Source organism: Rana temporaria, chromosome 2 (genome assembly GCF_905171775.1).
Source record: "Rana temporaria chromosome 2, aRanTem1.1, whole genome shotgun sequence".
Taxonomy (NCBI): domain Eukaryota; kingdom Metazoa; phylum Chordata; class Amphibia; order Anura; family Ranidae; genus Rana; species Rana temporaria.
The window spans coordinates 222063769-222076373 of record NC_053490.1 but is presented as its reverse complement, the minus strand read 5'-3'; the positions used below and the strand labels follow the sequence as shown (position 1 = coordinate 222076373).

At 45.0% G+C, this 12605-nt stretch overlaps 1 protein-coding gene across 1 annotated transcript in view; it reads left to right on the top strand.

The window, feature by feature from the left end:
* Window positions 1–5757, top strand: part of PRRG1 (proline rich and Gla domain 1) — a 51701-nt gene extending 45944 nt beyond the window's left edge. The window contains 1 exon segment of the mRNA XM_040336486.1: window positions 4840–5757. Within this exon segment, the coding sequence (XP_040192420.1) occupies window positions 4840–5358 (519 nt within the window). The 3' untranslated portion in view covers window positions 5359–5757.
* The last annotated feature ends 6848 nt before the right edge of the window (window positions 5758–12605 follow it).

The window sequence follows — 12605 nt, the reverse complement described above, 5'->3', positions numbered from 1 at the left end:
GTGCTAAAATTAAATTGTTCGTTTATGAAAGTCTATATGCATAAAAAGCAGGCAAGTCATATAGTGATGTGATATCCAAAGGATCCCTTAATCGTGGATAATTTCACCAAGAAATCATGACCGTTCAGAGAAAACGCCTCCACTCCACTTTTGGGAGGTCCTAGACAGTTGTGACTATATACCCAGCCTGGGCCTTTGATCATCCAGGAGCCAGCTAAAAGTTAGGGGCCAGGTTTTTTTCATGTTAGGGGGCACAAAAATGCAATAAATTACCCAATTTTTTGGTAAAATATTAAATCCAAGGTTGCATCGAGTAAATAGATACCCAACATGTCAAACCTGAAATGGCGATAGACTTCAGACTTCAGTACCTTTATAGTTTCCATAGGCAACGCTTTAAAAGCCTGCTATAGGTCATCAGTTTGGCATACGAAGGGGGGTCTGGTGCGAGAATTATTGGTCTTTCAATGTGTGCGGCGATATGTAAAGTGTATCGCAATCCAACTTTTTTTTTTTTTCTTCTTCTCCCCCATCACTTTTTATCCCCTATGTGATGATTTTTTTGGGTGACCGATTCTCTTTAATGAGAAATCCAGGGTTTGCCTTCTCTGTGCTCCATCGAATGTTGTACAATGCACATCGCACTGTATTACGTTTTCCCGGCCGGGGAAACTTAATGGGGGCCCGGAAGTGATGTCGCCCTTCCCTTTTTGTTGCTGACCCGGAAGTGGAGGAGAGTGTGTCTGCTTTCCTCCCTCCCCTCTACCCAGTAGTACCTGCTATGCTGGGCCAGCAGATAAACAAGCGGAGCCCGGAAAAACAAGGGCACGGGTTGTGTGGAGCATTAGGGCAGCAGCCCAGGTGCTAGGACTCAAACTTGGCACCTGGGGTTTGTCGAGCCCTGTCTCGGCATGATCAATTTTATTATGTCTGCAAACAGTTTTTTAGGGGTTTTCTTCTTTTTTACGCAAACAACCCAAGAACATTAAAGGGTGGTATGTGATCCGTTGCGCCGCCTTCTCCTCCACTTTTTTTTTTTTCTTGTAGGTATGTTGTATTGAGGAAACAAGGTATTTGGAACATTTTAAAGTAGAATGTTTCCTTTTAGTTTGGGGGAAATTTCTACTCACTCCTTGATATGATCTATGGCAATAGAAACATTCCCTCACTCTTTTCAAATCTAATACAAAAATTGTAAAGCTGGAGTTTTATTTGTAATTTTTTCAAGGGATGTTAAATATTTTGTTCACTGGAATGCAGCAGTTTGTTAGCTTATGGTAAACTAATGGACGTGTTTTGCAATATTACTGTTGTCGGTTGTTGTATGAGGACTTCCCGGAATCTGAATGTAAGGTGATGGTTTAGTGTAAATAAATCCCTGGGTAAACCTAATCCAAGTTATTTGAGTATTTAAACACAGTGTATAGAAGAATGGAAGGCAGTCACATCAGCCAGAGCATACAATGTTCTTCTGGAACATACAGTACATATGACGGGGGGGGGGGGGGGGTTTACTATAGATCACACATTCATGTGGACTTTCCTGTTGGCCTCAGTCTGAATACAAAGCTTATTTTATTAGGAACTCCTTTTTCTCTAACTTAGATTGGCATTGTGTAAAATGTTCCATTGTGCAGGAAAATAAACCATTCCAACAAGTTATCTTACTTTTCCCTAGAGCACCACCTTGTGGTTGTCATATGGCTTGTAAAAGACGTCAACACATTTTTGTTTTCTAACCTATGCAAGTTTATTGCCATTTTGGTTTATTAATCCTTTACAAACAATTTTAAGTGGTATTAAATGCATGAAGAGACAAAAACATGGGAAAATTTACACACATAGAACTGAGTAAGAATTGTTTTATTTTGCCCTGACACGCACTTTAAGCTGTTCAGCCAGTGATCACCATGTACCTATTTTGTCTTGGACAGATCTGTATATTGTATCTCCTGAAATGTTAAACCCCTTTAGCATATGGCCTGAAAGCTGAACTCCAGGAATTCAACTAAATCTACACATGCAGTAGGGTCCCCCTGCACTGCACCTTATTCCTGGCTCTGGCAGGCCCACTCATTCAACACTGCCGCCTCTCTAAGCTGCTCTCCACCACGGTTGCAAGATCACCTCTTCCACAGGATTAAGATCCCTGCACTGTATTGTGGCTGAGGGACATCCTACAGCTCAGAGCTTTGAACAGAAAAAAAAGCCTCCAGAACCAAGGGATGGCGGTAAATAATTAAACTTAGGCAGCCCATAGACTAAGCGACCACTACGGGTTGCAGGAAATAAACTTGCTAGATTCCCCCATCAACACAATTGGTGTTGACGGGAGAATCCCTCCCGCAGAACTATTGTATTCCCACCGGGGCAACACATAGATTATAGCTAACGGGCAGTGCTTTAACTGGGCCGGATGCGGCGGTACTCAGTACCGTCACTTCCAAAAATGGCCCTGGAGAGTACCAGCACCTCTCCGTGCGCCCAGTACTTGGGTTTCCAGTACCGGAACGCAGCCCCAGGCCAGGAATGATGATCAGTGGCGGAACTACCGCCATAGCGACCCACGCGGGCGCTATGGGGCCCACAGCCGAGTGGGGCCCGCTGATGGGGAGGCAGATCGGTGCGCTTTGACAGTTACAGAACCGATGCTGTGCATCTCTCCCTCCTGTCTGCATCATTTCTGTAACTGTCACAGCGCACCGATCTGCCTCCCTGTTCTAGCCACATGTGATCCTCCTATAGGTGCCTGGTCTCCCCCCCCGCGCTGCCTGCTTTCCTCTCCTTAAAAGCTGGGGGACACTGTGAGAGCGGGGGAGGGCTTTCCTGTCTTAATGCACAGGGCACTTCTGTGAACTGCCCCAGGGGTCCTAGGTGCATGGGGGGCCTTTGAAGTTTCCTCCCTGCAGGTTCGGGCAGCAGTGCTAACAGGTCTCCTCACGTTGGCTTTACAGGTCAGTTCTGGCTGGTGTCTGCAATGCTCTCTCTCTCTCCCTGGCATCTTCCTCCCCTTCCTCAGCACTATCTGGCCGGCCGTCCTGCTCCTGTCGTCCTCACACAGATCCATTCATCTTTGCCTGTCACACTGCTCCTCTCAGATGGTTGTTATCTCTCCCCCTCCCTTCCCTGACTTTTCCCTGCAGACACTTTACCTTCACACGTGTGTGTGTGTGTGTCCCAGGATCTACAAACATTACAAATGTCTGGAACAGTGGCGGCTGGTGCTCAAAACAGCAACTGTGCCATCAATTGTCACCACTGTGCCATGCCATCAAACGCAGCCACTGTGCCATCAAACGCAGCCACTGTGCCATCAATTGTCACCACTGTGCCATGCCATCAAACGCAGTCACTGTGCCATGCCATCAAACGCAGCCACTGTTCCATCAATTGTCACCACTGTGCCATGCCATCAAATGCAGCCACTGTGCCCCTCAATTGTTGCCACTGTGCCCATTGTCACCACTGTGCCCCATGATGCCACTGTGCCCATTGTCACCACTGTGCCCCATGATGCCACTGTGCCCATTGTCGCTCCCTTTCCCTGTAAAAAGCACTTACCTGAATTTAGCATTTATGTTCAGTAGCTCTTTCTACAGTAGCTCTTTTTCAGGGTACTTTCTAAGGGTATTTTCATGTTCAGTATTGGGGGGGGGGGGGGGCAGCACCGGCGCCTAATAGAGTACCGGCATCTCTTTTGGCCCACTTAAAGCACTGCTAACGGCTATACCAGCCACTACCAATAATGGCATGTCATTTATGCAGGCTGGTTGTATCCAAGTTGATCGATCGATCGATCAACTTGAGTACAATCAGCCTGCCCATACATGGTTGGAATCTCGGCTGGTTCAGCAGGATTTGAACAGTCTATGGCTAGTCTTATTCCTGTACCCCTAGGCTAAATGAACATTTAACAGTGGAATTCCGGGCTTAATCCTAACTACTCTCTGTCCCTGTACCTCCGTCTAACACCTATGTTTACCAACTTGGGTAAGAAAGATATGTGTACTTGCCTATTTTCAGCCTGCTCCGGTCATGTGATCACCCTGTCTACCAGTGGTGCTACTGGGGAACGGAGATGGTGCTCCAACACTTAATGGTAAAGCCTAAAGCGGTGACCACACTCATAGGCTTCAATGGCCCATCTGTTGCTGCTCCCCCCCCCCCCCCCCCAACACCCATGCTGGCTAAATCAGTTGAGCCAGGTGCATATACAGATCTATCCTACACAGGTTGGTTAGGTGGGGGTAGGGGACAGTTTATTAAGAGTAGTTTGGGTTAAGCCTGGAATCCCACACTTTTTTTTTTTTTTTTTTTTTTTTTTTTTTTTTAACCCTTGCAGTGCATGTGGGTCTTACTACAAAGGTAGATTTGGTCTCATTTCTGGAGTTGTTTTAGGTCACCTCTGCGGTTCTCTTTTATATGATGGAGCCCATAACCCTTAGATTTCTCTATCCTACCAAGACAGCCCAAGTTTTTGTGCTAGTTTTAGAAGCATAATTGAGATTCTTTTGTGGCAGATTAGTCTGAGGACATCAACCGATGGTGAGCTGTATAATTCCAATCATCTGCCTGCATTATGAATGATTTAACTGTTAAATCCACGACTTTAAGAAATAAAGTTTATAGTTTAATGTTTTTATCATTCAAATTCATTTTAACACCACTCCCCTACATGTCTGCAAATACTGTTCAATAAATATGACTGCAGTAAACCTTTTTTTCTTTTTGTGAACAGAGGTAGTCGATTTAGTTCTTTTTCTGAAAATTTATTTTTTGCTTTATAAGATTATTGTACATTCGAACACTTACACTTTTTTTTATTTGTTTTTTCCTCAGAAAGAGTTTTGGAAAGAGTACACCAGAGGACATGGGGACTCAAGCTCGGACAGCAATTGGTATCCATTTTACCTGGCCTTCCCTTTAATCACAGTCTTCTTTGTTGTTGCTCTGGTTCTCTTGCTATTGTGGAAGTGTGTATTCAGAAACAAAGCATGCCGGAGAACTGCATATGCCAACAGAGGTGCGAGAGAAAATACAGCTGAGACTTTAGATAACGAAGGAGTTTCCAGTCACGCTCAGCATGCTAATGTGTTGTGTGCAATGGAGGATGCTTTTGAAAGGGCTGGGAACCCCAGTGGATTGACTGATTATGATGTGCGGTCAGATACGCTTTCAGCTGGATTTTCTTCGAATTGCGATGCACCACCTTCTTATGAAGAAGCCACCGGAACAAGGGGTGTGAGATTAAGCGAGCCACAGCACAGTCCCAATGAGCCACCACCACAGTATGAAGAAATAGCTATTTGTGCCTCTGTAATCACAATACCTCAGGAGGGAACAACCAATCCTAAGTAGCGTAGGAACAGATTTTCTTTTATATATTTTTTTTGTTTTGTTTTTTATTGCATATGAATTTTTTTTTTATTTTTTTTTTTTTAGTACAATAGCATTTAGCTCTTGACACATTTTGACATTTTATGATTTATATATTTTTTTCTTTTTCTTCGAGTATAGTAATGAACACTATTTCCTGTGAGAACCGCTTAGATGAAGGGTACATATTGCTTTTAGATGAACACTGTACTGTTATATTACACAAAAATGACAAAGTGCCGTATATTTGAAACAGTACTTTCTATTTTCAGTCTTGCTGCAATGAATTTGCCCATGGGGATTATACTGATATTGCAATATAACCACTATTGACCTAACTACATTTTATATGAGCTTGAATAAAATGCCTTTTTATTTTCACACGTGCCTCTTTTCCTTGTTAATGAATTCTTTGAAAGTGACATATACAAAGATGACCTCAACATATTTTATTTTACTTTTTAAGCGTTTATTAGTAGGAGTTTGTACATATTAAACTCGTGTGTATAATGAAACCACCAATTTCTACTATTTTCCAGTTTTCAGTAATAGCACAACAACCTACACACACAACTTAATTCAGTTCTACAGTAAACATACAGTAGGTGCTTTTTTTTTTTTTTGGTATAAGTTGTGATAAGTTTTTATATAAATATGTAACATTCTTAGTATTTTGTTTTCTTAACGGTTCCAAATTTGTTTTTAATATTGATTTTTTTTTTTTTGTACATTGTAAATGGTTTTTATAGTTTGTAACCACTAGCATTTTACATTAACAATTGGCCTCTACTATTTGCTTCATAAGGTATGTTTCTTTTTTTTTTTTTTGTGATTTTAAATAAAGCTTTCCTTGTTTTTGAGATTAAACCTGAACATTGGTCTGGGGGTTTGTGTGTGTGTGTGTGTGTGTGTGTGTGTTTGTTATTCAAAATCCTAACTATAATGTATCTTCTGAGCAAATACTATCGGATATCTGTACTCTCCATCCTACTTAAAGTGGAGTTCCACCCAAAAGAGGAACCTCTCGCCCCCCTCATCCCCACTTCCACCAGACCTCGCCATGGAGGTACATCAGAAGTCTAGCTCCTCCTCCTTCCCCCTGCTGCCGGGCCAGTAACGGAGCGCTTTGTGCATGTTCAGTAGGGACCTGGCCTGGAAACTGTAATGCTTCACAGGTAATCCTAATAAGTCGGCTACAGTATGTGGTTTCTGGCTTTTAATTTTTGGAGGGGGGGTGGAACTCTCCTTTAAGTAGAAAATATTGTTCTTTAAATGCATTTTAAATTCAGTTGCCTAAAGGAGCACTGTGGTGTAACAAATATTTAGGATAGTGTCGTTTTTGGAGGGAGCTGCAACTGCACTAAATACAGCCAGTTAATTCTTCTACCCACTTACCTTCCAATTGATTAGTAGTTTAGTATACAGTCTGGTACCTTGCATACTTAAATCTGTACCCAACGTTTCCACCAACCCAGGCTAACTTACAGCACAGCTGTAAGCTTTCTTTTATTTATATGATTTGGACCCTTTTTTCTGTGCGACATGCTGAGGAGTGGTGACCGCGTGCAAGAATAAAAATTCAAACTGGCATATGTGGATAGGCATATAGATGCAGTAAAATACTTATTGTAATAAAGTAACTGGATATAAAACAATTTATACTATGCTACTCAAGGAAAATTATTTTCGTGGGGAAAATGGCACATATACAGTAATTGCAATACAAGTCATATTGTAATTGAATGTTGATCAAAATTGCCTTTCCTTTTCAAACTGAAGCCACTTCTATAAGAATGCATAATGGCTACAAGTCAGATTTCAAGCATCCCCTGCAACAAAAATGTCATTTTTGGTAGAGACCCTTTCAATAGGAACATGTCTAAAGGGATGGAGGCTGCAAAAATAAGCACTGGTCGGCACTAATAACGTTGTTGTTCATTAGGGGTGCAACGGATCGTGACCGATCCGTCATCCGAACGGGTCGCCCTGTTCGGATCGGCACACAACGCGATCCGCGGAGCGCTGCCTCGGCCTCCGCCTTAGGAAAGGCCGCGGTTTCGGCCTAGCTCCAGAGCGGTCGGCCATCTTGGTTCACCCGGCCAGGCCAGTAGAAGGAGTTGTGAGCCCCGAGCGCATAGCCTGTTGCACTCCTCACCTCTCGTCTGATTGCCAACCCTGCCGTGCAATGTCACTGCCGCTTCTGCGTTACATTAGGTAGGAAGGTTATTGCTTAAACTGCATAATTGCGCACCTCAGTGCTGTGCAATGGCATCTGTGGGGTGTTGCACACCTTGCTGCTGTATGACAGTAGGCTACTTGTGTAGCATTTTTTGTCCTGAATGCCGTTCTAGTGCTCTGCTGCGTACCCTTGCGGTGCACTAAAAACAAAACCAGTCTCCTCTGTTGGTGCTATACCTCCCCCTTCTCCAAGGTGTAATGCAAAAAAACATTCCTAAAAAGGTTACCTATGGCTACCCCAGACTACAAGCTATAGTGTTCACACATACAGCGTCGCTAAAGGTTTTTTTTTTTTTAATTGCTGATCCGAAAAACGATCCGATCCGTTACTCCCTGATCCGAGGATCGATCCGATCCGTGAGTTTTTTGATCCGTTGCATCCCTAGTTGTGAGCCATGATAGTGGCAATGGCTAATGTTTACTCGCCTAGACCTGAGAGCTTTTGCTTTATTTAGAAAGAAACCTTACTGCGGCTTCCCGCTTTGCATTTAGGTTTGTTGTGGCTGCTGCTTCCATCTATCAAAACCAGCCTAGTACTGCTGGATAAAAGCACACATTCTGTTGCTTAAAACCAGTGGTTCTAAACCTCAGTCCTCACGTACCCCCAATGGGCCATGTTTTGGGGATTTTTCAGTTGGATAAAATGGCTCTTATCAATACCAAGTCATTAATATTGATTTATAGCAGCTGTGCAAAGTAAAGAAAAACCTGAAAACATGGCCCGTTGGGGGGTACTTGAGGATTGAGGTTGAGAACCACTGGCTTAAACTATCTGAAAACGTCTTTTGTTAGAAAAAAAAAAAAAAAGTAGTAAAATTGGTGTGCCATTGCGGTCTAGCCTTCATTCAAACCGCACTAAAGGATCCCTGCAGTGTTTATAGTGGTTTTAACCGCTTGCCGACCGCCCACTGTAGTTTTTAACGGTGGCAGGTAGGCTCGGCTGCGCAAAATCGCGTAATATAACGTGATTTTGCTTTGTGGCCACTAGGGGCGCGCATGCGCCCCCTGGTGCTGATGCGAGTGTCCGGCAATCGCCGCTGGGCACCTGCGATCGCTTGTGACAGAGCGAGAACTGGGAGGTGTGTGTGTGTGTATAAACACAGATCCCGGTTCTTTCAGGGGGAGAAATGACTGATCGTATGTTCATACAATGTATGAACAGCGATCTGTCATTTCCCCTAGTCAGTCCCACCCCCCCTTCAGTTAGAACACAATGAAGGAACATGATAAACCCCCTTGATCGCCCCCTAGTGTTAACCCCTTCCCTGCCAGTGACATTTTTACAGTAATCTGCATTTTTATAGCACTGATCGCTATAAAAATGTCAAGTGTCCGAAGTGTCTGCCATTTTTTACAAAAAATATGTAGAAGAATACGTATCGGCCTAAACTGTGGGAAAAAAATGTTTTTTATTTTTTTTTTGTTTGTTTTTTTTCATATTTTTTGGGGATATTTATTATAGCAAAAAGTAAATTCAATTATTTTTTTTTTCGTTTGGGAGCCACGTCACACGACCACGCAATTGTCAGTTAAGGCGACGCAGTGCCTAATCACAAAAAGTGGCCCGGTCATTGACCAGCAAAATGGTCCGGGCTGAAGTGGTTAAACCTCAGACATTAAATATGAACAAAGAATATCCCTCTTTAGTGTGTACTTGTCTCAATTGCTGTAAGAACACTAAATGCCATTTCTGTCTGTTGCTTCATTCCTCTGCTGTGAGCATGAGTCACTCCTGACAGGTTTTCCTGACACTTGGAACCCTTTCACATTGAGAAGTTTTTCAGGCGGTACAGCACTAAAAATAGCGCTGCCATGCCGCCTGAAAAACGCCTTCACTGCATACTCAATGTGAAAGCCAGAGGGCTTTCACACTGAGGCGATGCGCTCAGGCCCGGATTTACTCCCTGTGCCGCCCCAAGGCCGGGTCCTTCAATGCCGCCCCCCCCCCCCACCACACACACACAGGCCAAGTGATACAGTCGGCTGTATCACGGGAGCGTGCCCGCAAGAACTAACCCATATGTGATAGAGCTCACATCCATATTTAGCACTATAACCGGCTGCTTGCTTCTGCTTGGGCCTGGCACAGTGGCACGCACATATGCACAACATGATGATCAATCATACCTGCTAGTGTGTAATCCCTGCTGGCTGCGGCTTCTTTTTTCTGGTGTGGTGACGTCAGCCTCAGACCCCTGCTCCTGGCCTGGGGGAGATGCGGGCCGTTCACAGAGGGTCTCTTCTCCTTACTTGTCACTGTCCCCAGCGCAGTGCTTCCTTACATCTCAGGTGTCCATGTCCCCAGCGGAGTGCTTCCTTACATCTCAGGTGTCACTGTCCCCAGAGGAGTGTTTCCTTACATCTCAGGTGTCACTGTCCCCAGCGGAGTGCTTCCTTACATCTCAGGTGTCACTGTCCCCAGGGGAGTACTTGCTTACATCTCAGGTGTCACTGTCCCCAGCCAGCGGAGTGCTTCCTTACATCTCAGGTGTCACTGTCCCCAGCCAGCGGAGTGCTTCCTTACATCTCAGGTGTCACTGTCCCCAGCCAGCGGAGTGCTTCCTTACATCTCAGGTGTCACTGTCCCCAGCCAGCGGAGTGCTTCCTTACATCTGAGGTGTCACTGTCCCCAGCCAGCGGAGTGCTTCCTTACATCTGAGGTGTCACTGTCCCCAGCCAGCGGAGTGCTTCCTTACATCTGAGGTGTCACTGTCCCCAGCGGAGTGCTTCCTTACATCTGAGGTGTCACTGTCCCCAGCCAGCGGAGTGCTTCCTTACATCTCAGGTGTCACTGTCCCCAGCGGAGTGCTTCCTTACATCTCAGGTGTCACTGTCCCCAGCGGAGTGCTTCCTTACGTCTCAGGTGTCACTGTCCCCAGCGGAGTGCTTCCTTACATCTCAGGTGTCAATGTCCCTAGCGGAGTGTTCCTTACATCTCAGGTGTCACTGTCCCCAGCGGAGTGCTTCTTACATCTCAGGTGTCAATGTCCCCAGCGGAGTGCTTCCTTACATCTCAGGTGTCACTGTCCCCAGCCAGCGGAGTGCTTCCTTACATCTCAGGTGTCAATGTCCCCAGCCAGCGGAGTGCTTACTTACATCTCAGGTGTCAATGTCCCCAGCGGAGTGCTTCCTTACATCTCAGGTGTCAATGTCCCCAGCGGAGTGCTTCCTTACATCTCAGGTGTCACTGTCCCCAGCGGAGTGCTTTCCTTACATCTCAGGTGTCACTGTCCCCAGCGGAGTGCTTCCTTACATCTCAGGTGTCAATGTCCCCAGCGGAGTGTTTCCTTACATCTCAGGTGTCACTGTCCCCAGCGGAGTGCTTCCTTACATCTCAGGTGTCAATGTCCCCAGCGGAGTGTTTCCTTACATCTCAGGTGTCACTGTCCCCAGCGGGAGTGCTTCCTTACATCTCAGGTGTCAATGTCCCCAGCGGAGTGTTTCCTTACATCTCAGGTGTCACTGTCCACAGCGGAGTGCTTCCTTACATCTCAGGTGTCAATGTCCCCAGCGGAGTGTTTCCTTACATCTCAGGTGTCACTTCTGGAAGAATGGTTCAAACATTCCCACAGACACTCCTAAACCTTGTGGACAGTCTTCCCAGAAGAGTTGAAGCTGATATAGCTGCAATGGGTGGGCCAACTCAATATTGAACCCTACGGACTAAGGCACCATTAAAGTTCATGTGTGTGTAAAGGCAGGCGTCCCAATACTTGTCTGAGCTGTCAGAAAAAAAGGGGACAAGGAGCTAAAACTACACTCAGTGAGGAGAGCTCTGGAATCAAATTGAAGGGACACAACCCCACTTCACACAAAGTGTTTCAAAAGATAGGAGATAATTATTTTCATACAAGCATGCCTATGTCCATTGAAGTTTGAGTTGTGTATTGTATATCATATCAGTGTTTTTACAAGTTAACTTGGCATTAACACAGCGCCTATGTGTAGCGTGTGCTGACATAACTTGTAATAGATGAAGTGTGCATCTTCTCATTTTTCCTTAATATTTACTTTTAACTGACACAATGTATAGCAGTAAATGGGTTGTCACCTCCAGATTTTAAGGTTTCTATAAAAGCTGGTCTGTAAATGGGGGCCTCTGCTGAGCTCATCAACTCTATGCTGTAAGCTCCCGGGGATTTAGTAACACCTCCCACCATGTTCCTACATGAATCATTCATATTTCCATTGTTATGTCAGACATAGGACAGCACACACTACAAAATTAAACCTCAAGAAACTCGCATGGAGCCAAATGCTAGGTTTTCATGGATCCTGTATTCCTTATTCCGTCTTTCTGCAAGAGTCACCCACTAAGGGGAACACCAAGTAGCACTGTCAGGAAACTGGGTCCCTTTTGGCTGCAATAAACAGGTACGCTATATTACCAAATGTATTGGGACACCTGCCTTTACACGCACATGAACTTTAATGGCATCCCAGTCTCTTGAGTTGGCCCACCCATTGCAGCTATACAGCTTTAACTATTCTGGGAAGGATTGTCCACAAGATCTAGGAGTTTGTATATAGGAATATTTGACCATTCTTCCAGAAGCACATTTGTAAGGCCAGGCACTGGTGTGGATGAGAAGGCCTGGCTTGCAGTCTCCACTCTAATTCATCCCAAAGGTGTTCTGTTGGGTTGAGGTCAGGACTCTGTGCAGGCCAGTCATGTTCCTCCACCCCAAACTTGTGCATACATGTCTTTAATGAACCTTGTTTGTGCACTGGTATGCAGTCATGTTGGAACAGGAAGGGGCCATCCCCAAACTGTTCCAACAAAGTTGGGAGCATGAAATTGTACAAAATGTCTTGGTATGCTGCCACCTTAAAAGAGCACCCTTCACTGGAACTAAGGGGCCAAGCCCAACCCCTGAAAAACAACCCCACACAATAATCCCCCCACCACCAAATGATAAGGAACAGTGCACAAAGCAAGGTCCATAAAGACATGGATGAGCAAGTTTGGGGTGGAGGAACTACACCTTTGG